This window comes from Cuculus canorus, chromosome 12 (genome assembly GCF_017976375.1).
Source record: "Cuculus canorus isolate bCucCan1 chromosome 12, bCucCan1.pri, whole genome shotgun sequence".
Taxonomy (NCBI): domain Eukaryota; kingdom Metazoa; phylum Chordata; class Aves; order Cuculiformes; family Cuculidae; genus Cuculus; species Cuculus canorus.
Genome location: NC_071412.1, coordinates 19470703 through 19490897, shown reverse-complemented (window position 1 = coordinate 19490897; position 20195 = coordinate 19470703). Strand labels below are relative to the sequence as shown.

Below are 20195 nucleotides of genomic sequence, written 5' to 3'. Positions count from 1 at the left end.
TTTGATATATTAGGTTGTTATTTAATCCAACTATATATCAAACATATTCCTACAGTGTCCTGCCCTGTCTCCGGGGGTTTTACATAGTAGAAGGCAATATTAAGGAATATATTCACTCACAAGCAGGTTTAGAAGACTTCCTCCAGACTCCTAATCTAATCTGATTTAAAATACGTACATGAAGGCTTCCTTCATCAGTAGAGTTGTTCTTGGAGGGACTTTCAAGTTGTTTAGGGCCTTTTATGCCATTGAGCAGCAGTTGTGCCAAGAACTGACTTTCACTGAAATGATTACTGTGTTTTCCATGGCTCAGTGCAGCTACTTACTGATCTTGGATTTCTTTTTATGAAAGAGAAGATAAAAGCCGGTTCAGAATAAAATGGTTTGTCTTTTGTAATTTTTTTTTTTACTGTTTAGCAATTAGATCAGGGGCTCATTTGTTCTCCTATTAACCCTGACCTTATTTATGCTACTCTTAATAATTGAGATTCTATAGAAAACTGGTTAAAGTACGGTATAAAAACATCTCAAATTATATTTTTTTAATGGTGCAACCAACATTTTCAGGATGTTTCATGCTACAGACTTTGTAGCTAGCCTAACAATTTTGGTTTGTCTGTTCTGGTGACTTCATTTTCCACTCCATTTATACCCGTACACAGTCAAAACAGGCTTATTAGTTTAAGCTTGTGGGAGAAGAGATGCTGATCTTCATGGGGGCTACTTGAGGATGGAGTAGCTCATCATTTCTCTCATAGATCTGGTTTTCTAAAGAAACCCAAGTAGCCCTCTCAAGTAACTAAAATCTTACAAGGTGTAATTCTATGCTACATTGATGAGTGTGAGCTTAAGACAGTTCAGGACACACTCTTTCATGATGGGAATGGGGAGAAGAGTTACTTCTTGTAGGGTGTTTTGCTGTGTTCAGCCTTGGGCTGCTCCATATCCTTATTGCTAAAGAACGCACAGGCAGGGAAACGCCCACAGTGCTGCCCGAGCACCTGCTTCCCAATTTCAGACATGAATACCCAGCCCTTAGATGTTGCACCCAAGAATGCTGAAGGGAGAACTGCAGGGAAAGACTGGAAAGCAAAGATTTGTGAGAAAAGATGAAAATTCAATGGAAGTTCCACAGTTTGAGTGCTGTGTAAGGCTGCTTCAAAAGTAAGGGGTCAGCTGTCAATAGAAAACGGATTTTCTTTTTTTTTTCCAGAAATAAAAGGAGTTGTGAGGTGACAGGAAAGGTAGAATTTGGAAGTCTGAGAAACTTGGGTTATGATGTGTTCTCCCTACACCCCAAATTTCAATATAATTGGAAAGAAATTCACTTAGTGTATGGGGGGAAGTAGAGAATCTGTTTTCTGATAAAGTACTAAGGTTCAGCTATCTGCTTTCCTGCTGAGCTTTACCTGCTGCTCTGCAGTGGATGTGAATCCAGCCATTGGACAGTAGCATTCTCAGGAATGCCAGATTTGATTTCTCTGCATCCCCTTTGGAAGCAGTCATTTTTGCTTAGCACTTATATGCAATATTTAGTCCACTCACTACATTGAACCGAGTTCAAACAGCTGTTTTCCTTCAGCCTCTTATTGGTGGCTGTTTTTTCACAAATTGAATACCATCTGGGCACATACAGGGCTGCCTGACAAATCAGAGCGTGGCCGTGGGCATTTTCCTAAACTTTACACCTCCTTTATAATAAATAAACAGATACTGGAATGCTCACTCGCTCAAGTTTGAATTCCTGACAACACTGACATGTAAAGAATATTACACATAATATATTTTTTATGTTGGAAATGAAAAATTAAAAACTCAATAACAGGGAACCTTGGAAAAGTGTAATAACAGTGCTAAAAGTAGAAGTGTACTAACAGTCTGTTAAATCCGTTGTCATCTAGTGATTCTTTTGTTGATATTTCAGTTGAAGTCTTTGATCAACTTAAATGAAAGTCAACAATGCATCAATTTTAGTAATGAAAAGAAATGCAATAGTGACTATACTGAATTCCATTTAGTCACTTTGGTTTTGTGATGTTGTGATTGAAGGAAGAGTTTCATAAATAAGATTTGAGGCCTGTTGGATAAATTCAAGACTGATGTGATTACGCCTTAGATATAATAATGGTCATGATCTTACTTTGCTAGCATTGCCAAAAATTGATGTGAAAGATGATGTGCATGCTTTACAAAGAACTTTCCTGCGCTCGTATTACAGAGATATATGTGTCAGTTGATGGGATTAGTCCAAGGCAAGGCAAGACAAATACTTTTGCTTGAATTAGGTGGCTTTTCCTAAAGGATAAGAAAAACTTGAAAGTGCCAAACAGCTTCATCTACGTGTCAGTTTTTATTTCAGACATTCAGTCTTTCTGTTGTCTGTGGATGCTGTAGTTTCATCTCCTGGACTTCTTTTAGTTATAGTTATGTGGCAATTACATCAAGTGCTGTAGGACTGAGAACTGCTTGATGTGCTGTTTTGTAATGATTCACAATTGCTCATCGTTATCTTTTATTATTTTATAATTGGCTACTATTTCATCAGATTGCAGTAGCAGGAGAACTAAACCTGATTTACATTTAGATGGGTGTGCTTAGACTTGCAAATGAAGTGCCGAGTTTTCTAACTCAAGGCCCACTTAGCTGGTGTTCTTATAGTTATTTGACACAAGAATGCTGTGGTTACATAAGTTGCAAGAGACCTGTATTTCCAATGCCTCATCTCTCACAAAGTGGTCTGTTTTGGTACTGTATCCACTAGCCCTACTGGTCATACTGCGTTTGATTCCAGTAGGCTTGTGATGGGATCACAAACAGAATAGATACTGTTGGCTGATTTTGTATAAAGAACAATCAGAATACATGGCCCAGGCCTGGTTCTGTTTAAAATAACAATAAGCATTTATCTGTATTTTGTTAACTGTTCAGAAGCTACTAAGCATGCTTTATTGGATATATTTTTTCAGTATTTGTTTAAATAATTAGAAAGTCAGGGAAATTGTTTTATGGAATAGTAGATTTGCATTTTAAATAGCAACAAACCTCATTAGAAACAGCTGGTCTCTGTTTGCACATGCTTGTTGAAAGACAGTTTTGGATGATGAAGTGTTCCAGACAGACCTTTGGAACTTCATATTTCCAAGATGACTAAACTGGACCACTTTACAGTGTAACTCTCTGTGAAATGACAGCTCTTACCATAGCTGTTAGATCTGTGCACTTGTCTTTAAATACTTAGAAAATGCTTCATCTGCTTTAGCAGTCCTGGAAGCCAGTACTGTAGCATTACAGAAATAATTTTGATATGGAAAACCAAGAATTTCTTTTCAGAACTGCGCTTTTCAGCATGTAGTTTTGAGTAGCCCTAGTGGAGGTAACGTATCAGAAAGCTGAAGGTAGTTCTTTAAGTGCCTTATGTGATACTCAGTTGCACGTGTGAGCAGCCACGACGACAACTTAATATTTAAATTCTCTTATGTTGAGTCCCATCTTTCATTCAGATGAAACTCCTTTGCAGAAAATTATGTTGTAGGTCTTACTGAATTTACTGATGTGTTCCAAAATTTTCTTGTCTTACACTGTACACGTCCTCAGTCTTGAAAATACAACCGCTTTCACATGAATAATGTGTGACATTGTTCTCTCTTGGTTATAGCAAGCAGATGAGACACTGGATTTCGAAGAGCAGATCCTGGAAGCAGCTAAATCCATTGCAGCTGCTACTAGTGCCCTCGTGAAGTCAGCTTCAGCAGCCCAGAGAGAACTGGTGGCACAGGGAAAGGTGGGTAAACAGGACAAGTAGCAGCAGTAGCGGGGAAAAGTATCAAAGTGGAATCTAGTCTCTTAACTGATCTCTGTTAAAACATTAGAAAAGTAGTTTGGGAATGACTAATGAAAATGTAAATCTTTTCGTCACTCATCACAATACGTGGCCTAGGCCTGGTTCTGTTTAAATAAAAAAAAAACAAGTATGTTTATTTAAACTTCAGAAGAGTAATGAATTGTTGGGCTCTTCAGCTGTGGAGAGTTTTTGTGTTTGTGGGGTTTTTTTTGTTTTGTGAAGAGCTGTGATTTAAACTAGTAATATATAGTCCCACAAGATAGCCTCGGATCCAAACCAGATGTTACCGTATACAATACCACTTTGGGCCAGATAGCAAAGGGCCTCACTAATTGTGTCCTCAGTGTTTTGTTGTCTGAGTCAATGAGGACACAGACCTGCATGCATATTCAGTGCATTTAGGAGGATATGCTTGTAACTATTGTTGGGAGCAACAGAAAGAGTGCTTATAACGTGTCATCCTTTTGATGGTCAAGACTGAGATCTTTGTAATTCTTTTAATATCCATCAATGGGATTTTTTCCACTTAATATACTTAAAATCTAAACATCAAACAAATATGTTGCCTGTAAGAACAACTTTTATAGGATCATTGTTGTTGTATAGTTATGGTTTCTGATTTCATCTACTGCTTTATCCTAACCAGACTGTGTTATGGATCTGGTCACAAAAGCTCCATGCTGTCTCCTTCAGCTAAGATTCCTGAGGAGTTTCTGCTGTTAGTTCCAGCAGGAGCACAGAGCATTTGTTTCAGAACAATAGTGATGTAACTGTTTGCAAGGATCCACCATAAGCTATAGCTGTGGAGTTTGTCAATAATGCATATAACAAGATGATATTATTTCCCATTGAAATCTGGTTGTGGAGACAGTCCAAAAAATGAGCATTTTTACTTACCTGCTTCACTTAGATTATTGTGTAGTCTGCTTTTATGTGACAAGGCCTGTTCTTATTTAGTTTCATTATGACATACATCTTGCTCTACTGTTCTCACCACCACCACTATGAAGTTATACAGAATAATACAGTTATGCAAAAATGTCACCATATCTATGAGAGAACATGTCTTTGGTTAATGTTGATGTTACACTTCAGGATTTGATTCTTATGTCTGGGTTCTTCATTATTCATGAATCCCTGTTTCCATTTCTTCTAAAATTCAGCTAGTTTCTGATCTATGTTTACATTTCACATCTTCCAGCTTCTCTCCCAAAACCTCCTAGACCCAGGCAGCTGGGGCTGGCAACCAACTGTAGAATTCTGTTGCGTTATTTCAGTCTGACATGGGGAGAAAGCTGTGTCCTAGTTGTTACCAGTACTGCGGATGCCACAAGCACTTTGGTGGATGAGCCATGCAGAAAAATGGGCAGCTTTCTACACATGCCGTTATTTGGACGAAGGCAGTTAGAGGGCTTCCCTGTGGCCTTTCTGTTTTGTATTATACCTCCCTCCCTCCCCATAGTGCCAGCATCAGAAGAGATTCAGGAATTATAGAAATCCAACTGTGTTGTCGAGATAGAAATAAGTTGTTTTTAAAGGCCGGGAGATTCAGAACTACTGCTTCAACTGTTGCTTATACCAAAGTCTCACCTGCAAGAATCATTACTCTAGGACTTCCATATATGTTCTGAGGATGGGGCAATTCAAGCAGCATAGCAAGTTGGACACGGCATGAGCAGGCAGATGTGCTGGAAGCACGTTTACTCTGACAACTAACTTACAGTTGGATTTTCTGCTCCTGTATGTGCTGGGCCCAGTCACTGGTGCAAGTCTTTCCTTTTTTCATGGCTTATTGTTTGCCTAAATCTGAGACAAAGCATTTGTCTTTTCTGTTTCATTGTAAGCGATCTCCGAACTGTTTTTTTCAGGTTGGAGCAATCCCTGCCAATGCAGCTGATGATGGACAGTGGTCTCAGGGACTTATTTCTGCTGTGAGTAACTACTTCTCTTAAGCAAAACAAGCACCTGCTGTGAAGAAATAATATCCTGTGGGAGTACACAGTGACTTTCTTTCACTGTCTCCTAGGCCCGAATGGTGGCAGCTGCAACCAGTAATCTCTGTGAAGCAGCTAATGCCTCAGTGCAAGGCCACGCTAGTGAGGAGAAGCTCATCTCATCTGCCAAACAAGTGGCAGCTTCTACTGCACAGTTGCTTGTGGCTTGCAAAGTGAAGGCTGATCATGACTCCGAAGCCATGAGGAGACTACAGGTACTTGTTTTCTTAATTGCTGAAAACCCATAGTAGTGCCATGTAAACGCTGTTTTAGCGCAGTGTGAACAAACCCTGGATTTTGGGAATGGTTTCTTGAATTTTCAGAATTCTGTTCAGTTTTAATTCCCTGTGGAATTCTGCAGCGCTTTCATTCATCAAGAATGAAGTGGTAGTGCATTTGTCATTATTCAGCAGTAATTACAGCTCACTTCAGCGCTTATTTTGTTCTTCATTTTTAAAAGATGTTGAGAGATGCAAATGTTGACTGGCCTGCCCCAAGCCCTGGTTTAGGTGCAATATTGATGGATTCATATTTATGATAAGCCATGGGAGGATAATGAATGTTTACTATGTACATTTTTATAGCAGCTGTGTATAGTTTCTCTGCAATTATTCTGCATTCAGTAAGATGCACAGTGAGCTTGCAAACAAGTAAGCATACTCCACCTGGTTGCACATGAGTATCCTCCTGACCTCTGCTTATGTATATGTTGCACAAAGCGCTTGCCTGAGTGCCAGCCTGGTTTGTTGTCAGTTTTCCTTTGTTTGTAGGAGTCAAGAGACAGCAGTTGTAGATAGAACATTTCAAAAATGGAGAATTATTGTAGACAAAAACAAGAACACAAGCTGATGCAACATCTTGACTAAAGTCTAATTTAACTTTTTTGCATTAAACTGATTCCATTTTACGTCACACATCCATTCCATGTTGGGCCCCTCTGAACTATTGCTGAATTTACACTGTGCTATGACAGGTCAAATCTAATGTCCCCAGAGGTTTTGTTTAAAGGCGTTTGTTTCTAAAATGGCTACAGCCTTCTCTGACATGCTGTCCTGCAGGCTCCACTTGGCATCTAAGAACTACTTCAGCTCCTTTCTTATTAGTATCAACAAGCAGTATCATTGGTGACAATGAAATTTCCCCTTTTTCTCTTATTGGCTGCTAATGGACATTCAAAATAGCAGTTCATGTATGAGTGGTTCGAATCAAGTCCAACAGAAATACATATGACCTAAGTATCTTGTCTGAGCAGGAAGAATTGATGTTGTCACTTTTTTCAAAGTAGAAAAATTGATTAAGTACTTAGGAGGAAAAAATAAATGTATGAGTGTGTGAAATATCTGTTTGTTCTTCTAGAAAACAGTGGCATGTTAATGTTACCTCTAGAGATGAGACTGTTTTATAGTGCTTTATAGCACTATAGAGATGAGCGCTTTATAGTGGATTCATATAGATTAATTTTGTCAAGGGTGTGAGGGAGAGTTATCAGTAGTGGGAAGATAGTTCTGACTGTGATGTAACCTGCACTTTAATATTCAAATACCAAAATGGTTCTGGAGTAATTTTAAATGCAGAAAAACAGTAGAAACAGGAACAAAATCAGGTACTAGAGACTGTGGTTTCTCATCTCTGCCAGGAAATTCAGGCTACTCAGTCACTGTAGGCAAATATTATTAGATATCAAATGTGAAAAGTTGGAAGGGAATGCAAAAAGGAAATGAGCCCAAACACAGATTGAACTTGAACTTTGCTGCTTTACCAAGCTTCATATTAGTCCCAAAATGAAAAAAAGCTGGGAAAAGCAGTTTGCACTTGGAGATAATGTCCTTTATCATAGCAAAACCAGTGAGCTGATGTCTTACCAAAATTTTTACTGGTAGGTTTGCCAAAACTACTGAGGCTTTTCAGCTGGCTTTGCCCCAGCATAAATGTTTTTGCATAGCTTTAATCGCTAGGCTAGGTTCAGGAGTTTTGGTGTCTTAGTACTTAAAAAAAGGTGCCAGCTCCATCTTTTAGCTTTAATAGAAGAGAGGTTTGACCTGATGAAAATCCATTAATTTAAAAACTTCATTCCCTTAAAATGTTTCTTTATTAACTAGTTTTCATTTTCTGTTCTTCCTCCAAATAAAAAAAAAAAGATCAGTGTTGTGCGTAACATAACTTGTGATTTCATCCACTTTTTTATATCAAACTGGGGAGGAGGGAGGGGACATGTCATTTGTGACTTTCCCAGCTTCCAGCCTCTTAAGTAAAGCAATTGTGTTTCTCTCTATACCATTGATTTTGAAATATTAATTTGCCTTTTACTGGAAAAAGCAAAACAAAAGAAAACAGAACACACTTTTCCTGTGTAGTCGAGCAGAGATGTTTGTTTTGATGCTCAGTTGAATAACTTTGATTATTATGGAATTTTTTTGTGTCTTTTCAAAGGCTGCAGGAAATGCTGTCAAGCGAGCGTCAGACAATCTTGTCAGGGCGGCCCAAAAAGCAGCATTCGGGAAAGCAGAAGATGACGACGTTGTGGTCAAAACAAAGTTTGTGGGTGGCATTGCTCAGGTTGGTAAAGCAGAGAACAACTGTCACAGGAAGGTAGCACAGTGTTACAATGTCCCTCTGCTGCCTTGGCAAATCTGTGTAGCAATCTATAATGAATTACTTGATGCCTCCCTGTTAGGTAACCACTGACACAACAGCAAAGTGTGATGCAGGATGTCTACACTTCTTCAGTGAGCATTTACCGTACCAGCAGTTACCATTGTCCAATATCTTTTGGTTTTGTTCTGATGTAGTTTGTGGTTCTTTTCAGTCTTCTCTTATATGCTTTAGATATTCCTGAATCTTAATGGAACACTAGTTTTATATGTATATAATCAAAGAACTGGTGACACCTTGTTACTGTGACCATAATAAATATGGAAAAGTAATATCAATATTTAGAAACAGATTGCAAGGTTTTGAGGTTGTACCAACTTCTGGAAATCATCGCTATGAATGAGGAACACCATAGACTGTGGCCACTACTTAAAAAATACTGAAATTTATTATTGCTGTGTGTCTGTACTGCTGTCATTTTTCCCTTGGCATTCTGAGATACAGGAAAATACTGTGGATACCTGCAGTAAAGTGCGTTCAATTTACTGACTCTTAAATATTATATTAAGCACGGTGCTTATCCTACATGTGCTAACCCCTCACCCCAATGAATGCTGGGGGAGCACAGCAGTATAAAATCCATCATGTATGTATGGTAAAACTATGCTGGTAAATACCAGGTTTTATTCTTTTAGTCTTTAAGAAACAAGTGGGAATGCGATACTGTTCTTGATGCATGCATAGTCCTGGAATCTGGAAAAATTTAAGCCATTCCTGCCAAAGTCATTGAAATGTAGTGCTTCTCTGGAGAATGCTCGAGGCCTAGCTGTGATAGGTGTCATAGAGAAAGAAATCTTGTTTTACAGACAGTGTTCCTTCCTTTCACAATTCCTGCTTGTGTTTTCTAGATCATTGCAGCCCAAGAAGAAATGCTGAAGAAGGAAAGAGAGCTGGAAGAGGCGAGGAAAAAACTGGCTCAGATCCGCCAACAGCAATACAAATTTCTACCCACAGAGCTGAGAGAAGATGAGGGTTAACCAGCTGACATTGTCCTCTTTTTTAATCTTCTTTTTTTTCCCTTTTTTTTTTTTTTCCATTTTCTGTTAAAGAAATAAGCTAAAGGGGGACAGTACAGTGAGAACTGCTCTGACAACATTCTGGTATGCCGAGCACTTACCTAAATACATTGCCTGTCATAGCTTTGAATGAGCAGAGAGAAATAAACACTTGTTCTTTCTCATTTGGTCAGCTGAGGTGCATGATGATCAAATAATGGTACAGTGTTAGGTTCATCATTCCTGTTCCTTCCTTGACTTATATCTCAGGAGAGAATGTTTCACTTTTTACTAAAGATACTAAGTCAGTATTATTGTCACTTTCCTGATGCTTGAAGTGTTTATCGTTCCTTGACTTGTTATAAAACACTCATAATATTAAAGAAAAAAAGTCAAGAAATCTTTCATATGATAAATATCACATGAGCGGGTGGTTCTCCCCCAACTACCTTTGTAAAAAGAAGACCAAGACGAAGGGGGATGTATGTCTGAGTGGCAAAACACGCATGAGTATGGGTTTGAAGAAGATACCTGTCCTCTTTCAGTGTTATATAGTTGGTTCACCCCAAAACTGGAGGAATTGTCTCTCACCTGTTTGCACTAGTAGTATTGCTCCTTACCTGATGCCAACAAGCTTCTGCTTGTACAGAACTTAGGTTTACAAAATGTGGCAGAAGCCATTCTTTAAAGAGCTCAGAAAACAAAGAAATTGAAACCTTGTCACTGCCTCGATAATAGCAGGTTCATGAAGGAAAATGCTGTTTCAATTATATACCTCTAATGTGTGACTACTTTTACAGTATTATACACACATACACGTGCTCTAACATTAGACTGAATAGTATGCATTTTGGTTTTTAATTGAAGCGATCTGGTTCGTACTGTGGGATTTCTGTTAGAATGTATGTTAGTTTCAAAAGGGAAATGCCCAGTACAACAACACTATCAACTCTTGTTATTCTTTTAATAATTTCATTTATAATTATTTTGTTTTGAAACCTGTGGGTTTTGTAGGATAAAAGAACAAGTGATTTACAAGTAGACTTTTCCTGTAAAATATTTTTCAAAATCTGGACTCTAGGGAGTTTGCTTTCATAGCTGATATTGATGAAAATGTACTCACCAAGGAATTGCAGAGAAGGAATAGCAGCAATCTTATCAGCAATCTGTGTCTTCAGCTGCAGAAAGGTACAGTATACTCTCAGTGTCTCTGTTGTGACCTAAACAATAGCAGTGTGGGTAGAATGAATAACATTTTTTACCCTGTCAAAGAAAGAACATAGATCACAGGAACTTTAACTAGCAAAAGCTAAACTATTTGACTGACTACAGAAACACCATCTCTCCTAACAACAATTTACAACATGCCTCCAACTCCACTCAAGCGGTCTTAAACAATGATGTCAAGTTTGTTTAGGTCAAAGGGTGTTGCCACTCCAGTCCTTCTGATGAAGACTGTGCTGTCATTTAGATACCTGCCAAGTACATTCAGCTGAGCCTGTTACGTTATATGCATACCTGCCTAGTTGTCATTGTTGCAGAAATAATTGTCCTGTAGACCTAAAAGTAAAGCCCCTAGAGGTAGGTTTACCAGTTTAGATAGTGCTAACTCCTCATTTAAGTTACTTGCATGAGATATAATTATCAGGAATTTTGTCACACTATTGTTAATATATAGCAAAAAAAATGACTAGAGAATTAATAAATATTAAAGTGTACAAATATTTTTATTGTTAGAGTCTCTTCTCTGGTACTGATGTATTTCAGACTCGGTAGAGTTGCTGGAGGATCCACAGTCATGAGAGGAAAGAATTGGCAAATCCCACACGGAATCGCTGGCATTGACAGATGTGCTGTGACGTGTAGGCTTGTCTGCATATGCAAACCCTGACAATTAGACATCGATTCTGTGTTCTGTCGTTTTCCACTTCAGCACAATCAATTTGATTTTTCTTCACTCAACTTGCTGTAAGCAGTGTCACAGACTCTTGATGTTAAAAATTCCTACACCAAAAAAAAGGTTTCCTGTAAATTTTTAGGCAGAAGGTTAAATTGGTGTTTATTGCTGTAAGACCTAAATATAGACAGCTCTAGTGACAGGGGTTTTCTGCTGCTGTTGGTAGGTCCAGATTCTTTGCAGCTTATGGCTCTTCCTTTTTTTTCACATGGATAGCCTCAAGTTCCCATCTCTTTTTTTGGAAAGTTCTGCGAGACAGATTTGTTACTGCTTCCCTTTCAAACTATGTTTAACCTATTATTTGGTGTTATTAAAGCACGAAGTAAGATGATGCTAGCGTCATGCCAGTATCTTATTGTAGGTATTATACTGTTGTAATATATTTTGATCAGGATGGTATTTATCAGTTTGAAAGAAGCCAAAAGCCTGATCAAATGCAACTATGTGTGGAAACTGTATAGGCAGAAAAAATTATCAGTACGTAGAAGGAAAGAGCATGCTTAAAGTGTGTTACAGATAAGTTTGTTTGGGAAGTCAATTTTAGCACAATTATTTTGAGACCCTCTTGATTCCTGATTAAATGCCCCCTTTTATTTGACAGAAGGTATTGTTCCTTAGCTATGTGTTCCGTAGAGGAACCACAGTCAGATGAGTAGCTGAGCTGAACAAATGAAGTATTTTTTTATGCTGAATTTTGGGTCTTCATTTGGGAAACATTGAGAGAATATAAGCTTTCTATTTCTATTTCAGTTGGTTTTTGCTGTCATAATTTGCAGTACCTCTGAAGTCCCCATGTGAACGTCTGTGGAGTTTGGCACTAGTCCATGCGTTGATTTGGCATGGAGAGTAGCAGCAGGAAGTGACAAACTGGAGTCAGGGATGGAAGCTGGTTAATAAGAAGGACAGATGTTTACTTTGTTCTGTTAACTTGTGAAATGGTAAACAAGCTCTGTTGTATCTTATCCTTCTTCATGTGGAATTTGCTTTAAGGAATTGTATGCAAATTAAAAGCAAAATGCCTCAACGTTGTTTGTGTACACATAGTCTAGTGTTGTTTTCTCAACTATTTAGAAAATAATTTGTATGTTTTATTTGTCTAAACTTCTCTATATCAGAAGCCTCAAAGTAAGAAGAGTTTTCAAACAAAAATTGTTTCGTCTGTCCCTTTCCCTTTGATATTCTGCGTCTTCATTACTTAATTCCTGATAAAGAGATGAGTACATCATCTAGAAACTCCCTCAACATAAATATGTTTAGCTCATGAGCACATTTTTTGCTTTTAATCAGTCCAAACTGCTAAGATATTCACCCCAGGAGTATGGTTTGTTTAATCACTACATTTATCTGCCCTATATTTTTTAAAAATCTTTTGTTTGGGACTTTTTTTTTTTCTGCTTTATACTGTAAAAGTTTTGTCTTTATGTCACTGTATCATGAGTAACAAAGAGAGGGTTATTGCCCATAACTGCCACAATTCCTGAAACCTGCTTTTCCATTTTCACAGCGGAATACATTGTTCATGTTAGTGGAACAACACATTTCTGGGGCACAAAGTTTACGATGCCAAATGCAGAAATTGTTTGGTCACGTGTGATCATGTGAGTTACAAGTCTGTTACGAATTGCTGTTTTGCCTGACCATAGAACCTATCTGATAACTGAATTGGGAGGTCGACAGATGGACAGACGGGATCTGGCTCATGAGCTACGCTTCCTTTAGGGTGTGAACCCTGTCCTTGGGCAGAGTGCATTGTTCAATGGGGAGTGATGCAGAGATCCTTGAGCAAACGTCACTAAGTGCAGGCAAGCTACGCATGTGTACTTCAGACCAAGAGGCAATGTGCCTACTTTTATCACAGTGGGCAGGGGGCTGCGCTGCCAAATTCATGCTGCTCTGGTCATTGCTGGGCAGAAGGAGGTCCTGGGACTGAGGCACAACACAAGCAGTATTCATGTTTTCAGGAGCTGGTAGTTAAAATCATTCTGGCAGAGTATCCCAATGTCAACTGCTTGGTATCAGATCAGATCCAGAGTCTGATCCTTCCTAACTCCACAGTGCTGACCTGTGTGTATTGCTGTTTTCATCCTGCTGCATGTGAACGATGGAGAGAGATCAGAAGGCAGGGTAAAGTGTGTGCCAGTGTGATCTGCCGAGCCACAGCATAAAGCACATAGTGCAGAAGGGTTCTGGAATGCAAAGTTTCGGCACCAGAGAAATTTAACGAGAGTATCAACCTAAACTAGACATGGCCCAGTTCAAGGGGCAGACTGCAACAACCTCCTGTCCTAGAGTGTGGAAATGTGGTACCCATGACAGTTCATATCTGACAACGTGATTCATTTTGTCTAAAGATCATTGTCTGTGCTTTATTGAGCTACAAGTAAGTGCTTTTTTTTTAACTCTTAAAATAAGAAAGCAGTAGAGAGTTCTGTTTTCTCTGAAATTAGTATACTTTTTTGCAGTGGGAGAACCTTCTGGTCCAAACAGTTCTGTAACTATGTGCTGGAGTTTTCTAGGGGACTGGACTCTCACTTTAATGTCTTCCCTTGCTGTTAAAGTTTTAACCCCAAGAAAGGCACAAAGGAGTTTCTAGTCACACCGCCACACCATATGTATAGTATTTGACCACAAAAATAAATAAAAATAATATTTTTTTTTTTCTTCACCAACAATAAACCCTTGAAGGGGTTCCTTTTTCTCTGCATGTAGATGTTGGTAACTTGTGTTGCACTGTTTATCATGCAAAGGATAGTTTTGCAGACTAGGTTTGATGTTGCTGCCAGCTGGTCTGACTGCATTCAGGTCAAAGTGGGATCTCCTGGGCATTGTGTGCGCTCATCAAGTGGATCCCTCACCAGATGTGTCTGTCATGTCTCTGATTGTAGGGTAGCTTTTTTCCATGGGTTCTCCACAACATAAACGAGATCAAAGAAGCTCCTCTTTTATGGTTGGTTAGTTTAATATTTAAATGGGGGCCAGAGAGGCCTTAGGCGTGTTTTGGGCTGAAATATTTAGAAGTATCCATTGAAATATTTTTAAATAGATTTTTTAAACTACCAGGAAAAAAAAGCATTTGGTGAGTTTGCTGTCCTTATTTTTCATGCAGCACAATTTTAATTTGTGTTAAAAACATTCTAGGGTCAATATTGTTCAATCCACAGAGCAGTTTGCACTGAATGTAATAGCCAGTCAAGTTCCTGTGATCCCAGAGCACTAGTGGCCATACTCAGGAAAGGGTTAATATTTATATTCCCATCTAGTTACTAACTGGTCTACATTATTTTTAGCGTTAATGTTTCTGCACTCTGTCAGTTCCAGATAAATCAAATGCATTCTTTTTCAGTAACTGTATAGCAGAGGGATTTAAGCAGTGATTGTGATTATTGCCAAGAACAACCATCTTTCACTGCCAGTGCTTTAGACAAACATCCTGTCCTCCAGAGTTGAATTTAATCTGCAAGAATCTCTGCTCAGTGCCTTGGCTTTGCCTTACATTATAACCACTTCTCTTAAGGCCCCGACCTCAGATCTCTTCCACATAATAAGAATTTAACTCATTATTTTTCTCTGACTTCATCCCCAAGAGAAGTGACAGCTTTAATGCTCTGGACAAAGCTCTTGGAGCTTCATTAAATGTGCCTCCTGCTTTACCAAAGCTTCCTGCAAAATATGATGAAAATCCTGAGGCACTTTTAGCCACAGAACCAATTTTGAAGTTTACTCAGAGATGCCTTTATTCATCTGCAGTTACGTGAGACATAGACATTGAGAACGCCGCACTAATGAGTCCGGTCTGTCTGCAATTACGTACTCTTTGCCTTCAGCTACACAAGCATGAGTATTTTGTCTCGTCTAAATATTCATCTTTTGTTTGCATTTTTTAACGATAGATGAGTTGAAATGACACAATATTTCTAAAATGTAGCACAGTTTCTCTAGATCCAGTCTGAGAGTTATGTTTAGTTCTACTTTTTCTGTGTAAATTGTTAGCTGTTAAAAAAAAAAACCAAAACAGTGGCCTGTATGGCAAAGTTGGTGTGAAACCTCCAGCAGCTCACGTGCATATTAAAGGTTTATACCTGACACAATTTACTGAGGAGGAAAGTGCATTGCTTTACTAACAACTTAAAGATTGCTGTTCATTGTTATTTGGAATTTACTGAGTTGAAGCAATACAGTCACTGTGGGGATTATTTGCATTATGACCTAAGATGGAGACGTGTTAGGAAACAAAATGGATTAGTTCTTCAAACTTAGACTGAACTTTTGTCTCATAAAAACATTGGAGACTTCAGCGGAATGTTTATTTCTCTTCTCTCTCTGGTTATTGTTTTTGCCTGCATGTGGTTTTGCCTGCTTTCATCTGCTCATGGTTGGCCCTTTTACTTGAAAGTCAGTATGTTTCAGTGTGTGTGGGTTTAGTCACAGTCAGGTCTGTCTGTGGAGAAAACGGGCGTCTGGTCTTAAACATTTATTACCAAAATCAGGAACAGTATCTCCTGTAAGTCAAGATCAAGTCCTCCAGTGGTATTTATCATCTCTCATTAGTGCAGGACACTCGTTCCCTACATTCATAAGACTATGGTACAGGAACTGGATTTGTCCCCATATGTGTCTGGTCAAGAAATACGAAAAATGGCATTCTCTTAAACAACTTTGAAAATGAGTGAGTTCAAGCACCCAGATGTTGTAGGAATGTGTATTATGACTTCAAACAGAAGAGTGTTAGGAAATAAATTGGATATATTCCTCAAGCCTGGACTGAAATTTTGCTTCATGAAATCAGTTTTGATTTTAGCTAAATGTTTGTGTGCCAGCATAACTTTGGTTATGTTTATTTTTGCCTCAGAAAAATGAAAGTGAGTGAGAACTTCAGTATGAACACGTTGTTGATCTTGCAGATCTGTTGTATTTATTGTTGATCTTTTCTGATCTGGGACTTTGTGTTACTGAGATTTCACACAGACTGTAGGGGGAAAAAATGAGTTTAAAAAGGCAACTTCAGACAAACAGCTTCATTAGTCATTCCATTGTGCTTGGCTTGCACTCCAGTTGCTGTCCTCTATCATTTGGTGGGGATAATAAGGCTATTTAGGGTAACAAGCAAACCGCTGCTGTGACATGCTTATGATGCTTCCACATCCTTGTAGCCCAGCAATTCAAGCCACAGAGAGATAATTTGCTGGTTAGTTTATTGACTGTTCAGGAGTCATCTCAGATCTCTTCCAAGTCATGAGAGTGGCTCCTTATTATATGAACAGATCACTCATAGTTTGGTTTGTCCAAGATCTGGTTATCTGAAAGGAGGCTAGATACAAAAATTTCTTTTTAACAATATCCTATTCCTCTCGTAGAAATGGAATAACTCTAAATATGCTCAATATCTCTAATGCTTTGTAAAACAGAACAGGCTGCCAGTGTCCCCATCTCAGAAGATGTCAGAGCCTATTCAGATCTTCCCTATCTTAACAGTAACACTCACTAAAAAGAAAATCTTCAACCTGTATTCCTTCTTCAGAAGTATTTGCCAGCAGCAGTGCACGTGCTCTTTGGTCCCCGTGTAGATGCATAATAAGTAAATTCATAACGTCCACCAAGGAAGATATACAGGTATTCCCTTTTCTTTTGTGTTTCACACCCTTCTTCCTCTCTGCTTAACATGTTGGATGGTTCCTAATATACTAAAATTGCCTTTGAGTGGAGGGAGAGCTGCTGGACACAGAATAGAAAGTTGCCTGTTCTGCGGCTTAAAGGCAGGCACAGGTTAAGAAGTGGCTTTGGGATTTGCAGAGAGGTCTCTAAGCCTGGTGGGTCATATTGTAGTGGAATTGAGATGCCAGCACAGCTTTGGATATGTGTGAATGTGCTCTGGAAATGGGGCTGGCCTAACACCAAAGAATAGGCAAGTCTAAAACTTGTGCTAGAGAAAAAAAAAATCACTATGAGCAAGAGCAGGGGCACAAAACATGAGATGACAGCTTACCACCCTCTAATCGACATGATGAAAGATACTGCTGTATCTCTACTGTGTTGCAAAAGGGAAACAGGATAAGGATTGGGGAAGACTATACTTGGATTTTCCCATAACAGGTAAGTGCTGGCAATTCATAAATTTGGTCAGCAAACAGACCATTTGAGGCTTGTTTTTTTCTGATACTTTTTTCCAAGCAGGGATTGTACTATTTGTAGTTGCTCGATGCCAGTAAAAATGGCAGTGTTGAAAAGGTAAGTCAGACCTGCAGTGATACTACTGATGGTGAATCAGAATCATGTTTAAAATTAGGTAAACTCAGGTGTTGCTGTGGTCCCTTTAGATCTTGCAGACAAGTAAGTGGTGGCTTTTGAGACATTAGTGCATTTCTTTGAGTCCAGGCCACATTCAGAGTTCAAACAGAAATACATACTATATCCAGGGTATGCTGAAAGCCATGACTTCATTTCTTAGAACTTTGAACAGCTGTATAGCTCAAAGACAAATAACTCATCCCTGGCCGGTCCCTGTAATAATACAGGCATCCAGAAAATGCCTGGCATTTTTTGGTTCACTGCTTGGGATCAAATTCCTCTGATTTTGTTTCCCTCACAACTAAGAACAGACTAGTCTTAATGTTGCAGCCCTAAAGAGTAATCCTGCATCCCCCTGCAGCTTTGTTTCCACACATGTTATATGGTCCCTGGAAAATCCTACTGCATTTGTGTTAGTTCTTCAGTCTCACGTCCAGCCCCTTCCACTGGCAGTGAGTTCCTGTTGTTTCATTTGCATTTTCAAAGAAAAAGGCATCTGTTTGCTCCAAACCCACTAGGCAGCTCTTCAGCCTAACTGGTTCCACTAAGCCCCAGGGAGCTCTGTAAAGCAGCTAGTTCCCGCAGCTAATTTTAGGAGTCAGTTCTGAATGCCCTAATGACTTTTTATTCCTACAGAAACTCTTCCAAGATGAGAAATCTCGAGCTGTGGAAGCACAGCATTTCAAAGGGCAGAAATTCTGAAATCAAAAGGAAAGAAGAGTCTGTCCTGGCAGCCAAAGGGAGAAGTGTTTTGTTTAAGCTTAAGAGTCTGAGAGTAGATATGATTCCTCTGCATAAAAACAGCATGAAGGTAAGTGCAGATTTGGGAGATAGGGAGTTATTTAAATTCACAATACTGTTGGCCTAAATGGAATTGATATGCATTGGTCCCGAATCAGTTTAGGTTGGGAGGTAATTCTGGAGTAGCCATTAAATATGGCTAGGGGGGAGTAAAAATCAACCCACTTTTGACATCAAGAATGAGAAACATGCTTATACAGTCACAGTAAGTGTTTGGTCTTAGGGCCTTTCTGTCTCTGTCATTTACAAAGCACTACGGAAATTTGTGATGGGAACCCAGTGCTAGGGCTACAGGTTAATCAACCTGAACCATTTAATCTAAACAACTGCCCAGATCACTGCAGGCTGTGGAAATGGATCTGAGCTTTCTGGGAACTGTGTTCCAGCACAACGCTGTGTTTTCTCCAGTAGGACTGTATTTCACTGTGATGTGCTTTTCAAGCGTGCAATGTGAGACATACTGGAAGGTCTGGTACAACCATGATTCTGTGTGGCTGAAGTTGATGTCTAAGGCACCTCTGATGGCTGCTCTATCTTAAAAGCACTACCTCTAATACAGACTTTGGGTCCCTGCTTGTGTCTGCATGTCTTAGTGCCTCCCATTAATTTCTGTACTACTGAAAATACTACTAATAGAGAATGTTTTACTTTGATTTCATCCAATCTGCCAGTTTTAATATCCTTTCTCATGCTTTCCTTGAGATCTCTGTTGATGGTATTGCAAATTGGTTTTTTTCTTGTCAAGTCGACTATAGCTGATGAAATCAAGAAGATGGAAATGCAGGAACATAATATCTTACAGCATTCCTCTCACGCAGTCTTGGGTGTTTATAACCTGCCCTTCATTGCCTCACAGTCAGGTTTACATTAAAATCTTTACCCTTCTCTCACAGCCTGGCCAACTCTTCAGAGCTTTTTTTTTTTTTCTTCTTCTTCAGAGCTTCTTATTCCTTCATGCATGTTATTCACTGCCCAAAATCAAACATGGAGTCTCAAAGTTGAGGACTGGGTAGAAAGGAAGGGCATTTGAGTGACAGAGCCTGTGGAGTCTCTCTGCTGCTGCTAAATTGCTTTTGAGGCCGCTTTCCAGCAAAGCCTGAACTGCTGTTGAAAGCTGTGTTTCCTGCTACACACAGCTCTCAACCAAAGCAGAAATCAAAACAAGAGCAAGCCCAGTGTGGACTCTGGCAGAGATCATCCTCTCTTCATATATAAAAGGGAAGCATTTAGCCTGACCTCATGAAAGAGAGAACTTAAAGGACCGTTCTACACTTTGAAATCTTACCCTTGATGGCATGGAAACAAAATGCTGACTTGGGAATTTCAGCAGCTCGTTTCATGTTCTGCTAAGCCTGCTGTACTTCCTGAGCATGAATCGGCCATTGCATCATCCCAGGAAAATGAAGGTTATTGGGTCACTGGCTGCCCTCACAATCTGCTCACTAAGGAATTTCTCAAAGGTATAGACCTGTGCCCAGAATAACATTTAACAAGGTCTGGAAAATTATGCCTGATACAAGCAGAGACCTTTTAAACATTTTCAGGAGGCCTACTGTTTGGATGAATTAGAAGCACACACCCCTCTATAAATACCACTTAAAACAGCTGCTTCCAGGAACTACGAAGCTGACGGAGAGTCCAGATAACTTTGCTAGTAGCTTAGTGCCTTG

General features: G+C 39.1%; 1 protein-coding gene across 3 annotated transcripts in view; it reads left to right on the top strand.

Annotated features, from left to right (window-relative positions):
- TLN2 (talin 2) overlaps positions 1-12747 on the top strand; it is a 126587-nt gene extending 113840 nt beyond the window's left edge. For all 3 annotated transcript variants that reach the window (XM_054077445.1, XM_054077443.1, XM_054077444.1), the window contains 5 exons: positions 3656-3781; positions 5710-5772; positions 5868-6050; positions 8266-8391; positions 9336-12747. In XM_054077445.1, coding sequence (XP_053933420.1) covers positions 3656-3781; positions 5710-5772; positions 5868-6050; positions 8266-8391; positions 9336-9464 — 627 coding nt within the window. In that variant the 3' untranslated portion in view covers positions 9465-12747. The remainder of the gene's footprint in view (positions 1-3655; positions 3782-5709; positions 5773-5867; positions 6051-8265; positions 8392-9335) is intronic.
- The last annotated feature ends 7448 nt before the right edge of the window (positions 12748-20195 follow it).